The following is a 26,003-nucleotide window of genomic DNA, read 5'->3' as shown; positions in this document are numbered from 1 at the left end:
CAGGACTTTTTAAAACTCTATAAAAATCCAATTTGGATATCATTAAATTTCTATAGAGTTTATAAAAGTCTAGAATACATCTAGACTTTTAAAATCCACAAAAGTCATTTAAAGTAATTAAAAGTCCAACATTGAATATACCCCCCTTAGTCATTTGCACTAATGACTAGCAGTCATTCGTAATTTACTTTTTTTCATGTTGGACTAAGAACGAATTGACGAAAGCGCTGAGAACAAACGAATCTTCTTTTATCACATGTATACGTCAGAAAAGAGAGACTACACATACTTATTATACTGGATGGAGTGACTTTCAAAATTCTAACGAGCAATTATAAAAAAAAAGTGATCGGATAGTGTTACATTAAAAGTAAAATCATACACACTGCAGAATCGTGGGACAGGATATCAATTTATTTATTTCCAAATTCTTTTATTTTCTTTGGTATCCTATGATTTTTTTGTTAGGGGACTCGTATTTTCTCACTTCGAACCCTTGTCAAGAAGTCGTACCTTACCAGTAAACCTAAAGCCGTCGCCTGGAACTAAGCCGGCGGAGATCGCGACGACGACAGACCGCAGCGGCGGCGATAGGTAATCCTTGAAGGTTCGTCGGCCATCTCCTTCGAATCCCTTCCTTCCTTACTATTCATATCTTCTTTTCTGATTTGACAGAGAAATCATATCACATTAGGATCGGTTTTCTATCGTGGGAAATTGACTCAATTTTCTACCTGTTATGTTCGCCGATCTTTTTGATTTCGAAGTCGAGAATTTTGGTAGCGTGAAGAATATTTATTGGTTGCCCGCCGTGATAATAAAGAAATGAGGAAAAGAGATCTTGGGATCCTCCTCCTCGCCGCCTTCGCTCTCTTCTTCTCCCTCCAGGTACGAGTTACGACCGCTAAAACTATCTTACAATTTTCTATGCTTTCTTTAGTTATTTTTTGGCTAAACGTGGCGTTTTCCTCAGCAAGAAGGATATTTCTCCTTCAAGGAAGCTTGGTTCCACCTGTCAGATGAGTATCCCATCAAATTTGAGGCTGAACGTCTCCCTCCTCCTGTTGTGGTCGATCTCAATGGCGATGGGAAGAGCGAAATCCTTGTTGCCACACATGATGCTAAGATTCAGGTAATCTGTGACTTTCTTCTCTTGTAACGAATATCATGACCTTGTTTGAGTGAAATTTTGAATTCTCTTGGTTCAGCATCCTGTATTTCTGCAGTGCGGCTCTACTGATTCCTCCCTACTTAATCGAATTTGGTTGATAAATTTGCACAATAAGTTGATCCAATGGTCTCTCTGTTTCAGAAATATGGGTTTGGAACAATTACTGCATAAATGATGAATTCATAAATGTAAAAATGAAGATTGTCGATAACCTCAATAAAAAGTAGTAGCAACTGTCTCATTCAACCAACCAATATATGGGATAGATATTGAAAACATGGGCTTTACCAATAAGCTACATAGGAATTTCATGGTATTCATTGGGAGGTTAATTAAAAAAAGACATTAGGAGTTGTGGAAGGTAGTTTTCAAAAAGCCTACCACATTGTAGGCAATATGCAGTCAACCTGTTGCATAGTGCATATCCTTGCTTATGTGGTCAGTATTAAAATATTTTTATCGAATGGATTTAAAATCTCATGCTATCTCTACCTATATGGGTGAGACATCACATTCTGTGCACAAACCAAGAAGTAGGATTTTCTTCCTCATGCAATATTGAACCCTAGTTCATAGCCTAATTTGATTTTGAACATTAGCTTGTGCAAAAGTAAAAAATGCATTGTTTGGGGTTCAAAAATCACCTCACCTTTGTGGCAGTCTCAATTAGTGTTTAACCCGGCAATAACCTTAGCTGGTGTTCAAAAATCACCTCACCTTACCTTAGCAGCAGTTTCTTTCTCCTTGTGCCTTATAGAACCTTGGTATGTTTCCAACAACATTGACACATCTTGTTTCAATCTGGGATTGAAACTCCGTATTGGAATCAGATTTTGAACCTTAGATAAAAATCACTAACATTCACACAATAAATATTCATTGGAAACTTCAGTTCATTTTTTCACACAAAAATAATATATGCCAATTACATAATGACAAACACATAAAGTAAAACAAATAATATTATTCACCAATGTAAAATAGAACATAGAGATAAGTAATATGTTGTGCATGTATAATATTTATCCAAAGTGTTAATCCATTACCAAAACAATTGTTTAATTTAACACTTACAAGGTTAGTGCTAAGTTAATTTGGTTTAATCTAAATTGGCATCGAATGAACCAAATAAGATATTTTTTTAAAAGTACACATGATAATCACCTATATTATATGTTCACTTTATGCTCCCTTTCAAAATCTACCTAGGCCACTGAAAAATGTAGCCCAAGAGGGTTTTTGTTTTTTGAAACCATGTTACACAAAAAGAGATAACTACACATTAAAAACCATTTTTTAAAGATAAATACTTTTGATTATTGAATGGACACTAAAGGTGTTAGAAATTAATTGAGAAACTACAACTCTCTCTAAATAGTGCTCAAGCTTGGGGCAACATGACATGAATTAACTATTGTTGTTATAACTTGCAAGGTTGCTTTGCTGTCATTTCTGCAACAATGCTTATGTAGTCGAAAAGGAGGTGCCTTATTAGGAGTACCAAAAAACACAAATTATAGATAAGGGCCTCACCCATTAGACAAACGAGTGTCCAGCGTTCTTGTAGTAAAATATTAATGTACATCAAGAATCATTAAGAAAATATACTAGGACTATCTAGGTAATTAAAGAAATATTTTTCAAGTGAATATAATGATAAACATGGTTGAGTAATCGGTGAGAAATCAACCAGTTAATGGTGCAAATATTAACAGTGAAATTTTTATACAAAACTGTTAATATATTAACTACCAGATTCTTAATTGCCAATTTTTATACATGTTTCATATAGTTTGAAGGAGGTTACTTTCTTTGATCAAACAAAATTTCCCAGAGTGCTTCTATGGGAAAGTGCCAAATTAGGCGAAAATCTTAGGGAGCGTTTGATTTCATTTTCATTTTATGAAAAATGCGTGTTTTCCTTTTTCTTAGAAAATGAGACATTCTCTATTTTCCCATAAAATGATATCTCCTTTTATAGAAAACAAATGTGGAAATTGCCAACCAAGCAATGTTTTCCCTTTTTTTCAGAAAATGAAAATGGCAAATAACCAAACCACATGCTTTCTTAGTTACTCGAGAGCTTGCTCTAAAATTCCCTTAAAATTAACTTTGTATGATCACACACCGTAAGTATGATAACTTGATCGTATAATTAAATATCTATATGGAAGCTTAAGGTCACAATAAACAATAAAACCATAATTATTAATTGTTTAATCTTAATATTAATAATTAAAGTAACATATTTGATAATTTTACCATTTAATAATTCATGGAAATGATGAATTTGGAATAAATCTTTAGAGTAGTGGTTTAACATTTTAAAGAAATCAAATAACTTGTTTTCCATAACAAGATATATCCTTTTATACCCATGTTGGCATGGCATCCTATAATGCGGATATGAAAAATGGGTCCGAGCAGCTTAACTCATCTATGAGAATAAGAGAATGAAGAGAAAAAAAGGAAGCTTACATACTTTGACTCACATTGTATTGGGAGGAAGCAGAGATTGAGTGCATCATGCATAGGAAGGAGGGTAGTTTAATGATGCCGCACAAAGTGCACAGATAGAGGGGACTTTGGAGTTTGATGGCATCGTGTGAGGAAGAGTGTGGCTTTCCCATGTTGCTAGGAGGGAGGGGGGCTTGTAGTTTTCATTAGGAAGAAGGGTAATGGAGAACAATATTGCATCACGAAGGAGGGGAGTTAGGAATGAGGGGTTATGGGCATTGGGTAATGATAGCTATAATAAAATGTCATTAGAGTAAGTTTAACAGGTTATATAATTAATATAAGTTATTAAGTTAGGTTAGGGTTACATTAGCTTATTGTATATAATTAATGTGGTATAGATATACGCCTCAATCATAGTATTAGTAGAAGGAAAACATGCATTACTTCTAGGATCAAGAGGTGGAAGTTAAAGGATGGAAAACAAAGTATCTTTCAGGAGAGGGTAGGAGCACAAATATTATGAGAAATACATGACGACTTGACTACGACATGTGATAAGATGATAATAAATTTGAAAATGGTGGCTAAGATCATATTTCAATGAGTGAAGAGGACAAACACCACCAAATAAAGAATCTTGATGGTAGATTAAGGAAGTCCAAGAAAAAGTAATGAAAAAACCAGTAACCTAGGTTACTATATACTTGTAAGAACGAAGAAAACTTAAAAAAATATATGCAGTAGCTAAGAAAGGCCAAGAAAGCAGTAAGTGAAGTTAAGAATGAAGCTTTTTAATGCTTGGATCCCGAATTAGAAACAAAAGAAGGGAAAGTGACATCTATAGAATATGTAAAGCGAGAGAGAGTAAAAAAGGAACCTTACTCAAATAAAAAAAATGCATTAAAGATGAATCCAATAGGGTATTACTGCAGGATGGGGAAATAGAGTTATGGAAGTGATATTTTTATCAACTTTTTAATGATGAATTAAGTGACCAACTTAGTTTAGGAACTTAAGTAGGTTAGAGAAGTATAGAATAAATTTTTAACAGAGAACTCGAACTAGAATAAGTGTTAAATGGGAATGCAAAATGGGAAAGCGATTGGACTGAATGATATTTCAATAGATGTATGAAAGTGCCTAGGGATGTAGAGTATTAAATAACTTACAAAGTTATTTAACATTGAAATGAAGAAAATGCCTGATTAGTGAAGGATAAGTACCATGATTAAAAAACAGAGGAAACATACAAAATTATGTGAAATAGGGGTATTAAGCCAATGAGTTATACCATGAAACTTAGGGAAAATTAGGGAAAGAGTGATAGAAAAAAGATTCAGGAAGGAAGGTAATCAAAAATCAATTTGGATTTATGCCCGAAAGATTTACTATAGGAGCCATACACCTCACTAAACTAATTTAAAAGTATCACGAAAAGAAAAAAACTCACTCATGGTATTCATTGATCTAGAAAAAACTTATGACGGAGTCTTGAGCGAAATTATGTCGAGAATTTTAGAAAAGAAAGGTATTAGTTTAGCGTATATTAAATTAATTAAGATATGTATAGGATGTAATGACAAAAGTGAAGATTTTAGGTGGATTAACCGAAGCGTTTCCTAAAAAATAGGGTTCCATCAACGATTAGTTCTAACTCCATACCTTTTTGCATAGTAATGGATAAACTCATCAGATGCATCTAAGACATGTTACTTTTGTGCATGTTGTTTGTAGATGATATTATTTTAGTACATGAGACACGTGAAGAAGTAAATGCGAAACTTGAATCTTAGTGGGAAACACTAAAGTAAAAGGTTTTAGACTCAATAGAATAAAGATAAAATATATAGAATTTAAGTTTAGTAGTATTAGATGTAGCAAGATAATTGTTTAGTTAGGAGATGACTAGTTATCGCTAAATGAGAGCTTTAAGTATCTAGGATCTTTTTTTGCAAAGGGATGAAGGGTGGTTGATAGAGATATTTTACATAGGTTATAAGTAGGATGATTGAAATGGAGGAGGGCGTCGGATATTTTTTGTGATGATAAGATACCTCAAATGCTTAAAGGAAACTTTTACAAAATGACAGTTAGACTTGCTATGTTATATGAAGCTAAATACTAGGTTATGAAACTAGCACACGAGCAAAAGATGATGGTCATACAGATGAGGATGTTAAGGTGAATGCGCATGCATTTGAGAATGAATAGTATAAGAAAACGAAAACATTAGAAAGAAACTTCGATTTGCACCTACTGAGTGAAAATTTCGATGGACCTAACCTAAGACGACCAATAAATGCCTTAGTTAGGCGATGTGAGATCATGACAAATATACACATTAATAAAGAGGGCGATCAAAAAAGACTTGATTAATGATGATAGACTAGGATAAAATATAATAAAATTCATTTGAATATAGATGCGGATATAATAGGGGATCAAGTTTAATAGTATAGGAGAATTCATATAGCTGATCCCACTTAGTGGGATAAAAGCATTGTTGTTGTTGTTGTTTACATGTCCAACACTTGTGTTCACACTCATCGGATACCCATCTCCTAATATAAGTTACATAGCATCATAGTGTAAGTAAAAACAATAGTATTCAAACCTAACTGCCACTAATAATTTAGATTATCTCAATTACTAACTTTAGTCAATTCTCACTGAGATTGCAGGAGGTTCTCCATAGGCTACTGACATCATGGGTGTGCATTGCGTGCTCCTGTGTTGTTTTGTTATATGTGATTGCTTGATTTTTAATATGTATCTATGTTTTGGTATGTTCTTTCCTTCACAAAACTTTTATTTCCTCTTCTTTGTTGACTGCTTATTATGTCTATGCCTTGACCTTGACTCATGGAAATTTGACTCACCTTGTTGACATTATTATTTATAATATTTTATCATACTCTAATAGGTGGTAGGATGAACTGGTTACTAAGAGGAGAAACTTTGTCTAGATGCTATTGGTATCTTTTTTTTCCTTTTCTTTTGCAATTAGGAATTTACTGTTTATGAGATAATGCTCCTATACTCGGTCCTTGTTATCATGTTGGATCATGCTGTTAAAATATTTTCCCATGCTTATGTTGTCATGGTGTTATGGAAACAGACTCTTGCAAAAAGCAAGGTAAGGCTGCGTACAATGGATACTTCCCCAGGACCCCGCATAGCGGGAGCTTCGTGCACCGGGCTACCCTATGTTGTCATGGTGTTGGACTAATGATTGTAGGGACTTAATGCACATCTTGGTTGCATTGGGATAATGTCTAATTCACTTTTTAGATCATATAGTTGAACTTTTTAAGTTAGTTATTATGTTTTGTTGTTCAATAATTCAATTGGAGCAAGTTGTTCTAGTTGATGAACTGAGGTTGCAGAAATCTCTTTCAGCATGTTTCATACTGCCTCCCTGGTCAATTTGTCTTATTGAAAGTTCTTTGTAGGTCTTAGAGGCTCATGCGAGACGTGTTGATGAAGGGTTTACGGAGGCACGAGTTATGGCTGAGGTATCCTTGCTACCTGATAAGATCCGTATATCATCTGGGAGGCGCCCTGTTGCTCTTGCTGCAGGTTTTGTTGATCGATCCTACAAGCATGGAGAACCAAGGAAGCAGGTTGTGGTTGTTGTTACCTCTGGTTGGACTGTAATGTGTTTTGATCACAACCTTAACAAGCTATGGGAAAACAATTTACAGGCATGTAACTTATCACTGTCATGCGCTACCATTTAAGATGTTTGGCTGTTCATCTATTTAATGATACTTTCTAGATTATTAACTCTTAAAGATAAAGCTATGTGCATGTTTAAATAGATATAATTTGAGCAGGAGGATTTCCCTCATGGTGCTCACCACAAGGAGATAACGATTTCAATAAGCAATTATACACTGAAGCATGGTGATGCTGGATTGATTATAGTTGGAGGGAGGATGGAAATGCATCATCAAGTATATCACTTACTATCATCTTACCTCATAGATTGTGTTATGAATATTAAAAACATTTATGCCTCAAGTCCTGATGTATCTTCATGAACGATTTGAGCTTTATTTTCCTGTTATGCTCTGATCATTTGGCTCTCAGCTTACGATGTGATGATTCTAAATTTGAATTTTTCAACCATAGTTGGCTTCACTAATCCTGTTGGAAATTGTCTATTTTCCTGTTATGCCTCAAGTCTTGATGTATCTTCATGAACGATTTGAGCTCTATTTTCCTGTTATGCTCTGATCATTTGTCTCTCAGCTTACAACGTGATGCTTTTAAATTTGAATTTTTGAACCAAAGTTGGCCCCACTAATCCTGTTGGAAATTGTCTTTCTTTCATACAGCTTAGTTATGCAGTCCTAAGATATACTGAGCATACATTATCATTAAAGCCAACCAATTATGTATATCTTTTTCACATTCTATGGAATATCCCACTGTGTAAATGAACTAGATGAATTTTTGCATTTGTCCTCTTTGCCCATTTTGGTTCAATAGAATGCCTATATTACCAATGGCAGCATGTCTGTAGCCTGATATGTTCTACATTATAGAATCCCTAACCTGTTGATGGTCGTTGCATGATGGAATGTGAAATTGTCATCGTGTTGATCCACCATAAAAGATTTTTTGGTTAGATAATCTATGGTGATTTTTTTTTATTTTTTATATTTCGTGGATATCTTATCATGGCTCTGTTCTTATAAGTGTTGTGCAGCCAGAGACTTAGTTCCTTGTTGTCTTTTTAGCTTAGTTTCACCAGTTTGATATGACTTCATTGAAAGTTCATTTTTTGTATTGTTGACATTTCATTATTTAATGCGGTGCTTGAATGTATGGTTCTTATTTTAGTCTTTCTCCTTTTTCCTCTCTTTGTGCTTCAATGATGTTAATGGAAATAGCTAATTGTATAGAGCACTATGGATCTATTTGAGGAAATAATGACAGAAGAAAAAGTTGGTGATCTGCATGGGAGAAGCACTAATGAAAAAGAGGTATGACAGTGTTAAGTTGGTTCTAAGATTTCTGGACATGTATTGTTGCCAAACACTTAGAGCAATGAGTTTTGAGCAGTCATTAAAGTTTTCTTCAAGACTCATTTTTCAATTTCCTTTCCGCATCCTTTAAGTTTAAGGCATTAATCTTTCTTGCATATGTTAAAGTATTTATCTTGTTCCTGAAACATTTTGAGATACCAAGGAAGTTTTAATTAATTTGTCAACATATATTGACAACACACAGACATATATAGGGGGCTGTTTGTCTGACAGCAATGATCTTGAATAGGGATCCAACACCAAAGATACCAGATTTCCAATCTGTTAAAATCTTGGCTAATTGTTCAAAATTGGTAGCTACAAGAAACCCATAGATTATGTGACAAATAGGTGGCTAGGTCCAAGTACAGCACACATTTATATGAGTTCCTTATAATTGTATGTGCCACTTTCATCACATACGGCTCACAAAAAAATTCCTAAATCCGCCCTGGCCTTTTTTTCACCTCTCCTCTCCAGCTGATTAAACCTGTGTTCTCTAGCTTCAAAATGACTCTGCTAATGCGCACAGCATTTTGTTTATTCTTTATTTCGTTTGCACTTTGCATGTTCAATAGTTGCTTCTTGCTTGAAAACCATAAAACTAGGTTTCGAGGAGTTATCAATTGAAAATCCCCATGGTGCATACTCTCTTGCAAGGTGGGGCACTTCTGATTATAGTATGTTTCACCTGGCTTTGTCCCGAACCACGGAGGCATACTAGTGGGTGTGCATGTGTGATGACTGTAGAAATTACAAGTTGAAGTGGGAAACAACTCGTTTTTATTCTCATCTTGTTGGGATTATTTTTGGCGCAACAAGTTCATGAACAAGTATCTGAATGAGCCAACCAGTTGCAATTAAAGTGCAACAGTTGTAAAGCAAACCATGTAGGAGTGACACTGAGCATGAATTGAAAGAAAAAGGACTATCTTCCCTTTTCTTCTTAAGAAGCAAATACTATTTCCTACTTCTTTGCCTCTTGGACTAGAGCTATGTTCATGTATTTTTAATGGTTACCTTAATGGATTCAGAAACCACATGTTTTTCTATGGATTATCATTGTGAAGGGGAGCCTTGGCGCAACGGTAAAGTTGTTGCTTTGTGACCAAAAGGTCACGGGTTCGAATCCTGAAAACAGCCTCTTGCTTTTTTGCAAGGTAAGACTGCGTACAATGGATCCTTGCCCGGGACCCCGCGTAGCGGGAGCTTCGTCAACCGGGCTGCCTTTTTTTTTATTTTTTATCATTGTGTATTTCCACATGTCTGCTTAAATGAAAATCTTCTTATAATTGATTATCCCTGAGATCATGATGTATGGATATACAGCATAAGTTTGGATGATTGATGGAAGACTTCAGACATATTCCATACTATTGGTTTCCATTGATTGACTGATGGAATTGGAGTAACTACTAGAAATATTCATGTTAGTTTGTCACACTTGTTTGTTCATGAGTGCGTGAGTTATATAATACCAAGGGCTCAGTAAATTATGGACCACTTCAAATTTTGTTTTCTGAGTGATGATTAATTCCACCAATATAAATTTGAGTGCTGGTATGAACAATTTTTGAAAGCACAAGAATGGAAATAGTTAGTATTGGTAAAAGGATATTCCCTTGTTTCAATCTTTTCATTTTGTGTAACCATTTCTTGTGGGAAATCTTCCAACAATGTTTGAAAATAGATTGGTTATTCATGAAGAAAATAAAGAAAGCTTGAGCAGAACATGAACCTCCCATTTTTGGATAATTCGCCACAAATATCTCAATCTTGGCTATTGCATTATTGAGCAGATTGACAATTTTGATGTCAAGCCCTATGAACTTAAAGGTGACATCTTATCTTAGGTTTGCCTTGCACATGGCAACTGCACCTTGACATTGTGGTCTCTTACATGGCATGCAAAGGTTTCACCACCATTTATGAATAAAGGGATGATCCTTGTATTTTATTACGCTTGTTTGGGCTCTAACAACTCCTCTAGAGTAACCTCCCTTTCAGAAATATAAAGCTTCTCATCTCTTTTTCACTGCATGTTTTTTCAAAGTCTACAATTGATTGAGGTTGGTTGGTTCCAACTTCTAATGCATTCCCATCCATGTCCCAACTCATTCGGTAAGCTACATGTCCGGTGCACTCCAAACCTCCTTTGGTCCACCAACGTTACTCATGCTAATGTTCTGGTGGCCCAACGTCCTATAACGTTAGTCACTACTCCCACAGGGGCTAGGAAGTAAGCCCCACAACCCAAAGTGGCTAAGAATAAAAATAATTTGCTATGAAACTTTCGTATATTCCTGCATATGAGAAGCTTGTAATGGAGAAGATCATAGCTGAAATAGGAGCCAACTTGGCTAGAGCACCTAACACCACTACATATTTGACATTGTTTGTTGCAATGCTAGAGCTTTGGCGAATGCATCTAACATCATTGATACATAAATTGCCAATTGCTAGTGGTTGAATTCCTTCTATTGTTCCACATGATAAACCAGTACGAACATGACTTGTACATATCCAATTTGATTATGTGCTACAGATCTTTTTTTGACTTTTGTTTGGCTATGGAAGCCAGTGCTTCTAAGATTATGGAAACAATGCTGCCAAGAAAGATTGTTGCAATGTAATTCCATAAAAATCAACAATAAAAACACATGTCATCTTTGTAGAAATGGAGATTTTAGGTGCAATAAGATGAATTTACATCAGGGTGGGTGAACCCTCATAGATGCAGGTGCCCATGTATATTGAGTCAGAAGAGAGATTTGAGTTCTAGGTGGGGTGGGGGATTCAGGGCTTGAGAGATTGAATTGATAGGGTCTCACAAGTTGTTAATTCATTGATGAGGATTTCCTGCAAATGGGAATGAGGAATTTGAAATGAGAAAAGTGCTCTCAAACCTGAACGTGAAAGGAGTTTTTAATGAGAATTCTGGCTTTTGGCTATTCCACATGCTGCCTAGCACAGTTGTGGTTATATGAAGTGGTCTCTCTCTTTGTAGTAGATGCTGAACTTTCGTTGCCCAGTTGACAGGTGCAACAACTACATGGGCCCCTTCCTTTATCTTGTTGTCAACACCTTCACAGGCCATGCCAGAATTTTCTTAATTAGAATAGGGCAGGAAAAGCACAAAGAAAGGTCCCATTTGTCTTCTTCATTTTCAGTGAAAGACAAATCCACATTTAGATCTCTTAAATTGTTTTCCTTATCCAGTAGTATCTCCATTCCTTTGTCGAACCTTTCCTTAAGTAGTTTGTGAAGCATTCTCTATCTAAACACCAGTATGCATTCTTTCATCCCCCTTTTTGGGCCCTCAGCAAACATGGGCTTAATCATAATTAAAGGAGTCCTAGTTATGCCATGCATGCAATACAAAAAAGCCGTTGGGATGATAAAAGAGGGCACTTTCCTGTATTGCACCGGAAAAGGACCTAACAGAAGATTATCTTCTTGATGGTTCAAATCAATGCTTCATTCCACTACTGCCTTACCTTCCTAAGGCGACCTGCTTAATCTAATTGCTTTAATTTCTCTGAGCAGGCAAGTTTTCTTCTACCCAGTTAACCATATCTAAAGGTAGCCTTCGTTGGCAGCTGCAACCAGGGCTTGTTGTTATTTCCCTACTTTCTTAGGGTAGCCACCTAATCTAACTTTCTTTTTATCCATTTGGCCATATCTTGAGGTAACCTTCCTCGCAGCTCCAACCAGAGTTTGTGTTGGAGCGAGAGTTCCCAGCAAAAATGTCTAGTCTTGGTATCTGAGGGGTAGTTACATTGGCATTTTTCTCAGTTTGTAGAAATGGAATTGGTTTCTAAAGATCTTTTATCAAACCATATAGGCATTTTGAAGATCTTTTCACTGCTTGCTTGACTGATCAATTGAATTGACTATATAAAGAGAATTAACTGATTGCTCTGGACTGAAGTGGGGGAGAGGGTTGGAGTTCAATCGTAATCAGGCCTTGAGATTATTTATTTAGATTCTTTTTTTATCTCAGGTTGATGCATTGAAAAAGGAAATAAGGTACAAGATAGTTGTCAGTCCCTTCAGAAATCAAAGTATCCCCTATGTCTATGTGTGTATGTACTTATATATTTATGGTCTTCATATCATTTGAATGATGACTCATTAAGGCTAATTTACTGCTGCATGGCTAGGTTTGTGTTATAAAAATTCTTTGATTGCGGTTGCAAGGTTTTGTACATTATCCTATTGACCCAAAATTATGGGGACTACTTGCTTTGGGATTATCTAGTTGCTAGCATGAGAAGGCTATTCCAATCATCTTGTCCTTGCATTGTCAGAAAATTTTGGTCCAGAATTGAATGTTTACTTCTTTTGCATATGAGACCAGTTATCTCGACCAGATCTTTCCTTGGTGAGAACCTAACGCACTGGGATTGCACATATTTCATGAAAAAGCTTATTTAATTTTGTGGTTAGAAATAAAAATTAATTTTGCATCCAGGGTTTTAATTAGTGATTTTTAGGAGGAACTGTGCGGAGTATCTGGGGGCATATGTGGCCAACATGAAAAATATGAAAATGAAGTTTAAATTGATATAAAAATTAAAAAGGACTGGCATAGATATCCATTAAGTATATTAATTCGTCAAAAAAAATAAATTACAAATAAACAAGTGATAAGTAAACTCAACACATATATTTCATCATTTCACATTGCACAACAACACATAACATTGACAAAACGTAAAAGTTTCCTAACATAGCAATGCAATTAACAAACAAGTATATTCAATCAAACATGTTTATAAATACATAAGATTCATAAATCCATATAGCCAGAAAATACACAACTCATTGCGTGGAGAAAGAGGAGATGATGCATAAGAAGGTATCAAGTTAGAGGATACTTTGTTGCCAGGAGAAATAAATTTGCAATCCGCTGCTATAATGCCCTGTTAACCCTAAAAGATGGACGAAGGAATTGCACTAGAGTTGAGATAATTTTCTTCATTTACTTAACATAAAATCAAAGAAAGGATAGACTCTAAATCCTTCTATCGATCAATTTTAATCCCTTTTTTGTCTGCCTAAATGGGCTTTTTGGCAGCATCTACTGATTCAGATCTTAATTTGAAAGTCATATTTGGACCTGAACTTTCGGGATGCCCCCAATAACCAACCAATGGCGAACAATCTTCCAAATTTGTTGACCCAACAACTCCTGTGATAAATCCGACGACCAATCATTCCTTTGCTAAAGCCAACGGCCAATCGGTGACAACAATAACTAGGTGAGCTAGCCTCTGGCGAGCCAATAGCTTGGCGAACTCACGGAGGCCTCGCTTGGTCATGAGATTGAGGCTGTCTGGTCTCACCATGAGCTCATGGTAGCCTAGCTTGACTGTGAGTTTTTCCTCCTACCACGAATTTATCCTCCCTTTCTCCTCATCACCTTCTCCTTTACTCCTTTGGTCCTTCTTTCTCTCTTTTTCTTTCTTTTCCTTTCCACTGTTTATCTTTTTCCACCCTTAATCCTTTTCCTTCCTCTATCCACCCTTTGGAGCAAACAAAGCCTAAAAGAGGAGAAATTGAAAAAGGAATAAGCTACTTAACTGAAGGTGACTCAAAAAGTATGATATGTGCCTATTGAAATCACCTATGCAGCTGCCTTGACCTCTTTTTCGAACAGATCACATCTAGCTGATTTTTTATCTTCTATCCTAGTCCTTTTTTTTTTTTTATAAAACATGGGTTGGATCAGTAGCCTTTTCACTAATATTGAAGAGTTTAGTTGAGAACCGTACTATTATTCAGCTATGCCATAAATAATCCAGTATGTTTGGATTAATAGGTTAGTTTCCTGATTATTATCTTTCTATAGTAAGTAATATTGTGGGACATGGTGAGGCCCATTTTAAGATCTTGCATGTATGCCTTTTGATTCACGCAATTAAACCAAATTGTGGAATCATCAGGGATTTAACTCCACTCCTGATGAATCTTCTTCTATAATTTTTTTTTTTTTAAAAAAGTTAGTTATGACTAACTCAGTTCATTTCTATTGATTGCTAAGCCCTAGCTAGTTTGCCTGGATGTTATTTGATGATTGACATGGATTCATTATTCTTCTGCAAATTAGGCTACTTCTACTATAAATTAATTATAAGAGTTGTAGATGATTGTTCATAATATAACCTCTAGTAGAAGTTAGATTTCAAGGGTAGCCTTTTCATGGATGAGTTAAACATAGGGAAAAGTTTGAATGCAATACTCTACTAATGTATGCCATTCTTTTGATGCAGAATTCTGGAAGCAGCATTGCAGATCTACGCCATTTTGCATTTTATGCTTTTGCTGGCCGTACTGGCACACTAAGATGGAGTAGAAAGAATGAAGTATGTTGTCACTCATAATCTCACTCATGATCTTCCTCATATGGACTCAATTACACAACTCACTGGAACTCATTTAGTTCCTTCTCTTCAGCTATTTTATTGTGTACATTTGGGAGATTATGTAATTTTGTAGTCTGCAAGTCTGAGTAAAAGTAGCACGATTATATGGCATTACATACCATATAAATAGTTTTCTGCTCCTAACCTACATATAGTATTTTTTATTTGTTTTTTTCATTCTGCTTATTTCCTTAGATGATTCAGCTCTCAAGGCACACTCATCACATTAATGTTGTGGTGTATTTCTTAATGTTCTGGTCCCCTCTAAAATGGACATGCAGAATATCCAGGTTCAATCTTCTGATGCATCGCAGTTGATCCCTCAGCACCACTACAAACTTGATGTTCATGCTCTTAATACTCGCCACCCTGGAGAGGTAAACAACAAAATTTGCCATGACCTAAGAGAAAAACTATGAGTTTCAAATTGTGTTAGTTGATGCATTTACTTTGCCACTTATTTGACCCAGATAAGATGTATGACTATTCATAATTGTTGTTTTATTTTTTGTATTGGTGCTGCATGAAATATCTTAAGTACGTTCAATTTGTGCTAGCTGATGCATGCCACTTATTTGACCCATACATAACATGTATAATTGCTATTTATTTCTCTGTCTTGTGCTACTGGAAATATCTCAAGTATGAACATAGAGTTTATGAAAAATGCATTATGTTACTTGTAGCGAGGTATCTCTGTTGAGTGTTAATGTTGTATACATTCTGTTGGAGTTTGTGCATTAGCTGCTTTTAACCAATTTTAAAATAGTTATGTAGTGATAAAAATAACTGTTTTGATCAGCTATTGTTTGTAGAGTGATTCACTACTCTTTGGATGATAGTATTGCTAAGTTATCAGCAAAAGTCAATATAATTTTTAGAGTAGTTTGCTACTTTTGAATGTTAATACTGCAAGCCATAATCACAAATCTGTATATTTTTTGAACTTTCTTGATCACCTTCAATATCATTTTTTTCCCATTTGCAGTTTGAATGTAGAGAATTTAGAGAATCCATTCTTGGTGTTATGCCTCATCGCTGGGTAAATCCTGAACTTCTTTGCTACTGTATATTAGCCCAAGAGTCCACTTGCTCATACTGTAGTATACTTGTCTTTCTTATCAGGATAGGAGGGAAGATACTTCATTAGAGTTAGCACATTTCCGAAAGCATAAAAGGAAGCCATTGAAGAAAACACCTGGCAAAGTTCCCACGCACACTGTGTATAAGCCTGTTGAGCACAATCCACCAGGGAAAGATGCATCAAATAAAATTGCAAGAGCGATTGGAAAGGCTGCAGATTATGCTGGTTCAGCAAAACCTAAAAAGGTAGAGGTGATATAAAAGTTGTCTGGATATGTATGATGGATATTATTAGATCACATTTTGTTTGCCATATCACATTTTATGTGGAAATTGTGACATTCTTTCTACCCTGACTCTGTAATTGTTATACTGTTCGACAAAGTATAGTAGTATAATGGATAAACATTTTCAGCAACTACAAATTAGAAAATCATGGGAAAAATGAAAAGCAAAATGTTAGCAACCAGTATAATTCAGGGAATTAAATAATCAGCAGAATTAATGTAAAACTGAGACATTTCTAAAATGAAGCCCCAAAGCACTGAAGCTAGGTTTTGGTGTCATATCCAAGCTGAACGACTTAACCAAAATCTATCTTTACTGGTAAAGACCTTGTCTGTTAATAACACAGTGATCACACCTTCCCCATTATCAATTCCAAGAAGCTTTGGAGAAAGTTCTCGATTTCCAAGAAGTCCTAGTAGTGAATTCTCCTTTTCACATTGCAGTGCATATATTCTGAAGTTCTGCTAACTGATTTGGTTAAAATCTTGATTATTTATTTGATGTATTTAGATCAAAACTCATCCTCATTTATCCAAACTTTGAAGATTTCAAAATATTGCACCTTGACCTTTGATAGTGAGATACTGAGATTGGATTGAACATTTGTTACTTATTCTTGGTAAAAGTTTATCAGAGCAACAATAACTTGGTGAAAACATAAAAAATACTAATGAAAAAATTATCAACAAAAGGTTTTTATGTAGGAAAGAAGTTAAAGGTTCTTTTAGTCTTGTTGGGGAAATTAATTCTTTTGCATGTGCAACATAAGAGTTTTTTTTCCCTAATTTTGGCTAATATTCATAATGGGTGTTTTCTTTAGGTGTCTTGTTGAGGTTCATGTGCCACAATTGACGTGAAGCACAATTTACTTGCACATTGCTTTGTGGTGCATGTCAAATGTTCATTTAATAGCCAGCTAAATGTTTAATACTTTTTAACCTAAGCTGACATGTTGTATGTTAGCATGGTTATTGCCTACTTGAATGGTTTGATATCCAGTCATCACTTACCTAGTTTTCTGGACTGATTTTGTTGCTGTGGTATAGTTAATAATATGGTATGAGGGAAAAGTGGAATGTAATAGTATCACTGGAACGTGAGCCAATTCAGTGTCAGTAAAGTGGGATGTACTGAATTCATACACATATTGAAATGGTTTGATGTAGAGAAGGATGAGTTGTATATCAGCCTGGTAGGTTGAATGTAATGGTTTTAGTGACAATTTGGATATGCACAGAGCTATCAAGCTGTATGTTCTGGTAGCAATGCTTGCTCAGACAGCTAAATTTTGGACGTTGGTATTTTACCCATGTTCCATTTCATCAGATAAATCCCTTGATACCAGTTATCGGTCTATCTGTTTAGTTTATTCTTCAAAAAATCTTTCTTAATGGCCGTGTTGCATTTTTGTTTTCACTAGGCACACATGGTTCAAATCTTGCTTGCCCCAGGAAGTAGCAATCATTTTGCTTATACCAGCTTCCATAGAATTTGGTGTTGGATTTGCAAAAACAGCCAGCTTTGTGTTTCCTTCATCTCATAAAATTAAGAGATGAATCTCGATGCAATGTTGAAAATGAATGATTTATATACCTATTCAAAAAGGAATATTGATTATTGAATCAGCTCGTTTAGTTTTAATCACAGGTGGGAAATATATATATATATATATATAGAGCCGTGCATGTATGTATATATGTAAAACCATAGGTATTTCATGGACCAAAAGTGAAAAGAGTAAGCACTAAATTAATATAAAATACCACAAAAAACTTATAACTAAGAAGAGTTTTAATAAATTTAGTGGACAAAGTGGCAATATGCTTATGAAGGAGAATCAAGATTATCTGATACCAATTTGATTGTTGAATGAACCAATATTTATCTATATACCAAGTTGTATCCATCATGATATAGACCACTAGTAGGTGTAGTAAATACATAACTAGTTCCTTGTTGGGTCCACAAGAACATGCTGGTAACATCATAATGTATCTTCAAATCCTTAATTCAACCTTCTAATAATCTTTCTCAAGCATTTGAGCTCCTTCTTTTCACATTGCTGAGTGAATTGTGCAACCTGTGGATTTTATTTGTTTATGATTTACATGTCTTGGGACTTCAGAGGAAAGATTACTATGCAAACTGTTTTACCACTTTTTGTAATGTAATAATGTCGAACTGTTTTCTCTTTGATACATCTTAACTGTTGTATATTGGACTAGTATTTATTTTTCAAACATTATTTATGCAGTTTGCTAATTGATATGCTGCCTCTGCCAACTTATCCTTTTCTGCATTTGAATATATACTTCATGTGCCTTAGTTTCTAACATACTCTCTACAGAGATCACTTTACATTCCAACCATTACAAATCACACTCAAGTTTGGTGGGTTCCAAATGTTGTTGTTGCACATCAGAAAGAAGGAATAGAGGTTGTGCACTTGGCCTCCGGACGAACCATTTGCCAGGTACTTTTGATTATTTTGACTAATAACAGAAAAGGTTGTTTCTAATGAAATGTTTGACATTTTTGCTTATGTAAATAAATTATATCTATTACCCCTTGCAATAAGGGATTGAGTCCAATGACGTAGGAGGATCCATATAGTCGACTTCACTTAGTGGGATAAACGCTTCGTTATTGTTTTATTAGCTGTTGTAATGTTATAAGATAATTGTACACTGGAGGAACTTATTCATATGGATTAGTTGTGTATGAACATTGAAAACATCATAGTTTTCATCTCTTTCAATTTTTGTGATAGAAAAATTGTAGGGATTAGAGTGGTCCTTTTTCCCATTATCATTTTTTTTTCTCCCTAAGAATGGAATGATTACATGGGTTAGTCACAAAAGTTTTCTTGGATGTTTAAGTTGTTTCGTAACATCCATGTAATGAGAGCAAGAGCTATGTATAGATGTTCCCAAGTTTGATAGTTGTTGGTGAGGCATCGAATAAGAAAACTCATCAGTGGTTGCCACTGATTAACTTAACTCACATACTAATTTGGTGGAAAAATAAATTAATGGAGGTGGAAAATGAAACGTTGGAGTCAAATGACAAAATCTTAGATTTGTCTTCAGAAATTCAGTCAAATACTAAATAATGTTTTAACTTCCTAAATTTTCACGTCAATTATTTTTTCCATTTCCATGATGAACCTACTTTTTATCAACGTGATTTTATCTTCTCTTGGTTCATAAATCAAGTTTTATTTGTATCACTTCTCATTTGTGTTCTGTTTTGGTACAACTTTCATAAATTGTTACTCATTGTAGCATGCAGCATGCAATCTGTTATTTACTGCCTGGTATCATCAAAATAAGTACAAAAACATGACTACTAAACATTAGCAAGCTATCTGGTTCTTCCAGTCCTTGATTAGCCATGCGAACCAATATCAGGAGAGTTTCTGTGCAGTTTTAAATTCTAGAAATCAAAAAAATTCAGTTTAGGCTTTATACTATCTTATTTATTTTTTAAATTCTATCTAGACTTGTATCTATAGTTGTATATAGCTTATTTCAATCTGGAAACATTAATCTTCCAAACTGATCGCAAATAAGTTGTAATGAAGGGCAAATTCAATTACCAATCCTTTAATTTTTCTGTGTATTTGGTATAAGTCTTGAGTGAGAATTTATCTGTTATGGTTTTGCTATTCATTTTCTTGTAGAGATAACTTATGTTAATGCTATCCATAAGTTAGCTAATCTTTATTAGCCCCTTTTATGATGATTGGATAAATATTGAAGCCTAAAGTTGTAATCACAATTTAAAATTTTTAGTCGTATTGGAGTTTTGGTTTATGATTAGAACGATACGATTTTGGTATTGTATTGTGTCGTGCTGATATAGTCTTGATATTTTTTAAATATAAAATATATTAATTAAAAAATATTAATATAATATTTGATTACTATAAATACTTACTTATAAATATTAGGTTAAACTAATATTTTAGAAATTAGGATCGACTAAAAGTCAATTTATGATTAACTAAAGTGTAAAACATCATGATTAAGATAAAATAGGTTTAAATTAAATTGAATTTAATTTGTTTTAATCTGGAAATCTTTTTCCATACATTTATGGAGGAAAGAATACAAAATTATTATTTTTCCATGTGTTTAAGGATGAAAGAAATTAAATATGGGGAGGAAAGAGAAATAATTAAGAGGGAAAGAATTAACCATTAAAAAAGAAATTAAAATAAAGAAAAAATAAAAATTGAAAGAAAAAAACTCAGTGGCCTATGGTAGCCGCTGCGGTTTCGTGTGAGGCCTCTGTGCAGCCCTGGGGTTGTGGGCCTCATGCATGGCCTCTACGAGCCCATGGGGTCTCATGCAGTCGTGGGATGTGTCGGTGTCGGTGTCGTACCCATCCTTGGACGGAAAAATAAATTCTGCTCAGTACGGCATGAGATTTAAATTATGATTGTAATTCTAGAATTTTATATTGATTCATGGATTTCATTCTGTTTGGAAACTATTTCAAAAAAATTATACAACCTTTTTCAACTATAAAAAAATTCCTTCAAAATTGTTTTATATAAGGTTTATTTGCCAGCTGATACTTTTAAGCTATTTGTAAAAACATTGGTTCCAGAGTAAACTTTAAACAAAACTAGGTTTTATAGCTGCATTTTGACTTTGTTATGTATTGCTATAGCTGCATTTTGACTTTGTTATGTATTGCTGTGCTGCCTTTTTATATTGCAAAAGCTGAAATGTTATATAATGATGATAATACAAAATTTAATGTGTTACAACACTCGACTGTGCAAGGAGAAATCCTTTGTGGGGCGGCAGCTAGGAGGAGTGGTGGTTGGCACAAGGGTCTAAGGAGACTTTTTTAAGGGGAAAAAGGCCTGAGGGGGAATGGAGCAAGGTTTTCTTGTTTACTTAAGTGGAAAAAGAAAAACGGAGGAAGAAAAGAACAATTTTACTTTTCGTTTCTTATATTTGGTTCCATACAATGGTGGATGAAAGTAGTTTTGCCAAGGGGCCGCTTCACACCAAGTGGCTAGGTGTCCTGTTTAAAAAGCAACCTAAGCAAACCTTCTAGATGGTCACATGAACTTTGGATGTTTTTATTAGTTGCTGGGTCATTTAACATTAATTATCTTATTTATATTTTGATATTGTAGCATTACATTAATTATAAAATAGGTATGTGTTTTCTTGCAACTTAGAATTATGACATGAATTTTTAGTGCTTTTTTATCAGTCAGAAATTTTAGTGCTTATTTATCAATTATGAATTTTGAGTGGTTATTTATCAATTATGCATTTTTAGTGTTTGTTTATCAATTATGACAGTACTTATTTATCAATTATGATTGTTACTGCTTTGTCTATTAATTATGAAATTTTAGTGGCTATTTATTAATTATGACTTTATTATTTGTGATTGTAAATTGATGAAAGATTTAGTTTTTATACACAGAGATATTAATCTTACTCATTCTTAATTTAATTTACTTCTCTTTTTTATTATTAGTGCCCACATACCCTCTAGGTGCTAGGCATTGGGCCAGCTGCCCACTACCTCGGCACTAGATAGTGCTCGATCAATTACTGCCTGGAATCACATTGCCCTGCAACTCTCGGAACAACAAAATCAAAGTTTAACTTTTGGTGTTTCTCTTCTCTTCACTTTTTTTTTTTTTTCTCTTTTCAAGTAGACTAAACAAGATAAGGTTACGTATAATAGACCCTTCTCTGAGATCCCACATTGATTGAAGCTTTGTGTACCAGGCTAATCTTTAAGTGGACAAAACAAGAGAAACCTCTCTCCTCTCCATTCTCTAGCTCTCTTTCTTTCTTTACTCTCTTCCTCCCCTTTAGTGGACATGCCCTAACTATCAGAGGGGGGAAGAGGTTTTTTATGCAAGGGGATCAGCAGTGGCCATGACTACAAAACAATTCAACGGCTACATGATCAACACTAATAGTAACCCTATTAAATTGCTTAATAGATTAAATATTGATGAATTTAATATAATCCAAACAAACACTAGGTTCTGGTCTATCAAACTCTAATCTAACATAATCTTGATGTGAACCATGATCCAATTCTAATGCATTTAGTATTTTTATAATTCGATTAAGATCCATATTCAACCTAGTTTAATCAACTACTCCTAATCGGATCCGGTGTTCATGTTATCCAAAATTTAAACCCTTATTTTAATTTAAATCTTCACTTATTGATTTGAATAAAAACATCATATTAAATTACTGAATAAAATTCTAGACAAACTCATTCGTAACTTAATTTGTATTTTTTGATGATTTAGCTTTTCATAATCTTGGAATTTGGTATTTTTAGTTTATGCTTGAAGGAATTGCCCATCACGACTTGGTCGGTCCTAAGCCCTGATAAGGAAAATTGTGTTATGTTGTCAACCAACGTTAAACTATGACAAATGCTTATTGAATGGATCCATTAAACTATTGTGCTAATGCTAGGTTATTTCTTGGAAGGAACGCGTTGCAGGGTCCTAACGCCTCGTCAAGGACCGCTATATCTTCAGAACTCGAGTGTAGTGCTAAATATGCAAGAGTTCTTTATAATTCGAGTGTAGTGCTAAATATCCAAGAGTTCGCGTTGTAGGATTTGACTATAACATATCAGTAAGGATCGCTACATCTTTATGAGAACTTGGGTGTAGTATTCAATAGGCAAGAGTTCTCACACCATAGGTGGGATAAAAATAAATATTATAGAAAGACTAATAGTCTAAGATTTGGAACAAGGAATATAAGAACCTTCACCGGTAAAGCAATTGAGGTAGTAGATACGATGATTAGGAGAAGAATTAGTATTTTGTGTGTACAAGAGATTAAATAGGTAGGCGAGAAGGTAAAAATGATAGAGAACTTGAGTTTTAAGTTATGGTACACGGAAAGAGTAAAATAAGAATTGGAGTCGATATTTTTTTTAGATAGTTCGTTAAAAAATGAAATTATTGGAGTAGTTAAAAAGGAGGATAGAATTATAGCTCTCAAGATAGTAGTGGCGAAAGAAGCGGAAACATAATTAGCATATATAAACCTCAAGTAACATTAGATGAAGAAACTAAATCAAGATTTTGGGAGAGGTATTACAAAACATTCCATTAAATTAAATGATTTTAATAGGAGGCGATCTAAATGGATATGTCGGAGTGAAAATGAGAAATATGAGATGGTGCATGGGATTACGTGTTTGGAACAAAAAAATAAAGAAGGGAAAATTATATTGGATTTTGCGATAGCATATGACCTTATACTAGCTAATACGTTTTTTAAGAAAAAAAAGAACAGTCGGTCACATTTAAAAGTAGGAATAATAAATCATAAATTGATTTTTTTATAGTTAGGAAGAGGGATAGAAAGATTTGTAAAGATTCTAAAGTTATCCCTAGAGAAAGCTTAACTATCCAATATAGGTTAGTAATGTTGGATATATGCCTTAATTATAGTATCAATAGAGGAAAAATATACACGACTCCTAGAATTAAGTGGTGGAAGTTAAAGGATGGGAAACAAAATATATTTAAAGTGAAGGTAGAAGTATAACCATTAGGTAAAATATACGGTGACTCTAATACGATATAGGCTAAGATAATATCAAAGTTGAAAATAGTTGTCAAGAGTGTACTCGGTGGGTTAAAGGGACTTGCACCACCAAGTAAAAATCTTGATGGTGGAATGAAAAAGTATAGGAGAAAGTGAAAGAAAAACGAATAGCCTATAAGAAATTATATATTTGTAAGAATGAAGAAAACTTAAAAAAATATATAATAACCATGAAAGAGACTAAGAAAGCAGTGAAAAAGGAAAAAGTGAAACTTTTGAACGATTATATAGAAACTTGGATACAAAAGAAGGGGAAAGAGATATGTATTAAAGATCTTAGCCAAATAAGATGTATTAAAGATGAATGCAATATGATACTAGTAAATAATGGAGAATTAAAAGAGCGGTGGAAGATATATTTTCAGCAACTTTTTAATGAAGGTCTAGATAACCAACTTAACTTAGGTAATTTAAGTAGATCAAATGAGTATAGAAATTTAAATTTTTATCGTAAAAAAGTATAATAAACTTTAAAAGGGATGCAAAATGAAAAAGCCGTGGGACTAGATATCCCAATAGAGGTATGAAAATGTTTAGGGAAACAAGATATTGAATGACTTATAAAATTATTTAATATGATATTGAAAATAAAAAATGCCTAATCAATGGAGGATAAGTATTCTAGTCTCTTATATAAGAACAAAGGAGACGTACAGAATTGTACAAACTATAGGGTTATTAAACTAGTGACTATGAAACTTTGAGAAAGAGTAATAGAAAAAAGATTAAGAAAGGAGACCACGGTGATCAAAAATCAATTTGGGTCATGCCTAAAAGGTTGATAATAGAAGTTATACATCTTTTGACAACTAATTGAAAAGTATGGGAAGCAAAAGCATGATCTACATATGATATTCATGACTTAGAAAAAACTTATGATAGGGTCCAAAAATTACGTGGGGAATTCTAAAAAAGAGAGGTGTTAGCGTAACATATATTGAACTAATTAAGGATATGTATGAGGATGTAACGACTAGAGTGAAAACACCAGAAAGATTAATTGAAGCATTTTTAATAAGGATAGGGTTACATCAAGGATTTGCTTTAAGTTCTTATCTGTTTATATTAATAATGGATGAACTTATTGTCACATTCAAGATACAGTACCATGGTGCATGTTATTTGCAGATGATATTATTTTTATAGATAAGACAAGTGAAGTTATGTTGCATGGATACGGGTACGGGTATCGTATTGAATATGATACGAATAAGAACAAATTTTGAAAATATAAGATACAATATGGCTAGGATACGACAATCATTATATATATATATATATAGTATTAAAAATTTAAAATTATAGAGATGAAAAGCCATATTTCATTGATCATAATATCTCAAGTACAAAATGTCAAAATATAAAACACCAAATCCATTTTAAGCAAGTAAAAAGAAATCAAACATTCATATCGGTCTCATCACCAATACTTCCTTCATCAGTAAATAAGATTGACTCCAATTCAGGTTCATCAAGAGATAAATTGACACTTTCAAGAATAGCAACACCCTCTATATCCATGGAATCAAATGCATCCGCTCCAACATCCCACATCTTACTTTCTCCTTCGTTATAACATGGACTCCTAGACAAAAGACGAAGATTGGAGTGAACATACACCAAGTCTTCCGCTTTTTGTGGTGTTATTTTGTTTCTGTCCAATGAGTGGATGAAATTGTAGGTGCTCCAATTTCTCTCATAACAAGAAGAAGGCTGCCCAAGTAGCTTTAAAGCTAAACTTTGAAGAGTTGGTGTGGAAGCACCATGGATAACTTACTACTTAGTTGGAGACATCAAACCTCGATCACGCACTGCATCATTATTAGAAAAATCATCAATGGCTCTTGAAAAAGAGGCAAATTTTTCATTGACACTTCTTCGTTCTGATGAAGAGATGTAATATCTTTCA

General features: G+C 34.2%; 1 protein-coding gene and 1 pseudogene across 4 annotated transcripts in view; one reads left to right on the top strand and one right to left on the bottom strand.

Annotated features, from left to right (window-relative positions):
- The first annotated feature begins 442 nt into the window (after positions 1 to 442).
- The window catches only part of LOC122056284, a 34,355-nt gene continuing 8,794 nt past the window's right edge, over positions 443 to 26,003 (top strand). The window contains exons 1-11 of one of the 4 annotated variants that reach the window (XM_042618172.1): positions 443 to 594; positions 676 to 888; positions 974 to 1,132; positions 7,084 to 7,335; positions 7,468 to 7,587; positions 8,542 to 8,622; positions 14,940 to 15,032; positions 15,374 to 15,469; positions 16,081 to 16,134; positions 16,218 to 16,421; positions 18,811 to 18,936. In XM_042618172.1, coding sequence (XP_042474106.1) covers positions 826 to 888; positions 974 to 1,132; positions 7,084 to 7,335; positions 7,468 to 7,587; positions 8,542 to 8,622; positions 14,940 to 15,032; positions 15,374 to 15,469; positions 16,081 to 16,134; positions 16,218 to 16,421; positions 18,811 to 18,936 — 1,248 coding nt within the window. In that variant the 5' untranslated portion in view covers positions 443 to 594; positions 676 to 825. Of the gene's footprint in view, positions 608 to 675; positions 889 to 973; positions 1,133 to 7,083; positions 7,336 to 7,467; positions 7,588 to 8,541; positions 8,623 to 14,939; positions 15,033 to 15,373; positions 15,470 to 16,080; positions 16,135 to 16,217; positions 16,422 to 18,810; positions 18,937 to 26,003 lie in introns of all 4 variants that reach the window. The other 3 variants (XM_042618180.1, XM_042618184.1, XM_042618192.1) reach the window with 3 other exon arrangements.
- Positions 10,838 to 11,761, bottom strand: LOC121992582 (annotated as a pseudogene).

The sequence above is a fragment of the Zingiber officinale genome, chromosome 1B, assembly GCF_018446385.1.
Source record: "Zingiber officinale cultivar Zhangliang chromosome 1B, Zo_v1.1, whole genome shotgun sequence".
Classification (NCBI taxonomy): Eukaryota; Viridiplantae; Streptophyta; class Magnoliopsida; order Zingiberales; family Zingiberaceae; genus Zingiber; species Zingiber officinale.
This window is presented reverse-complemented; position numbering and strand designations above follow the sequence as displayed.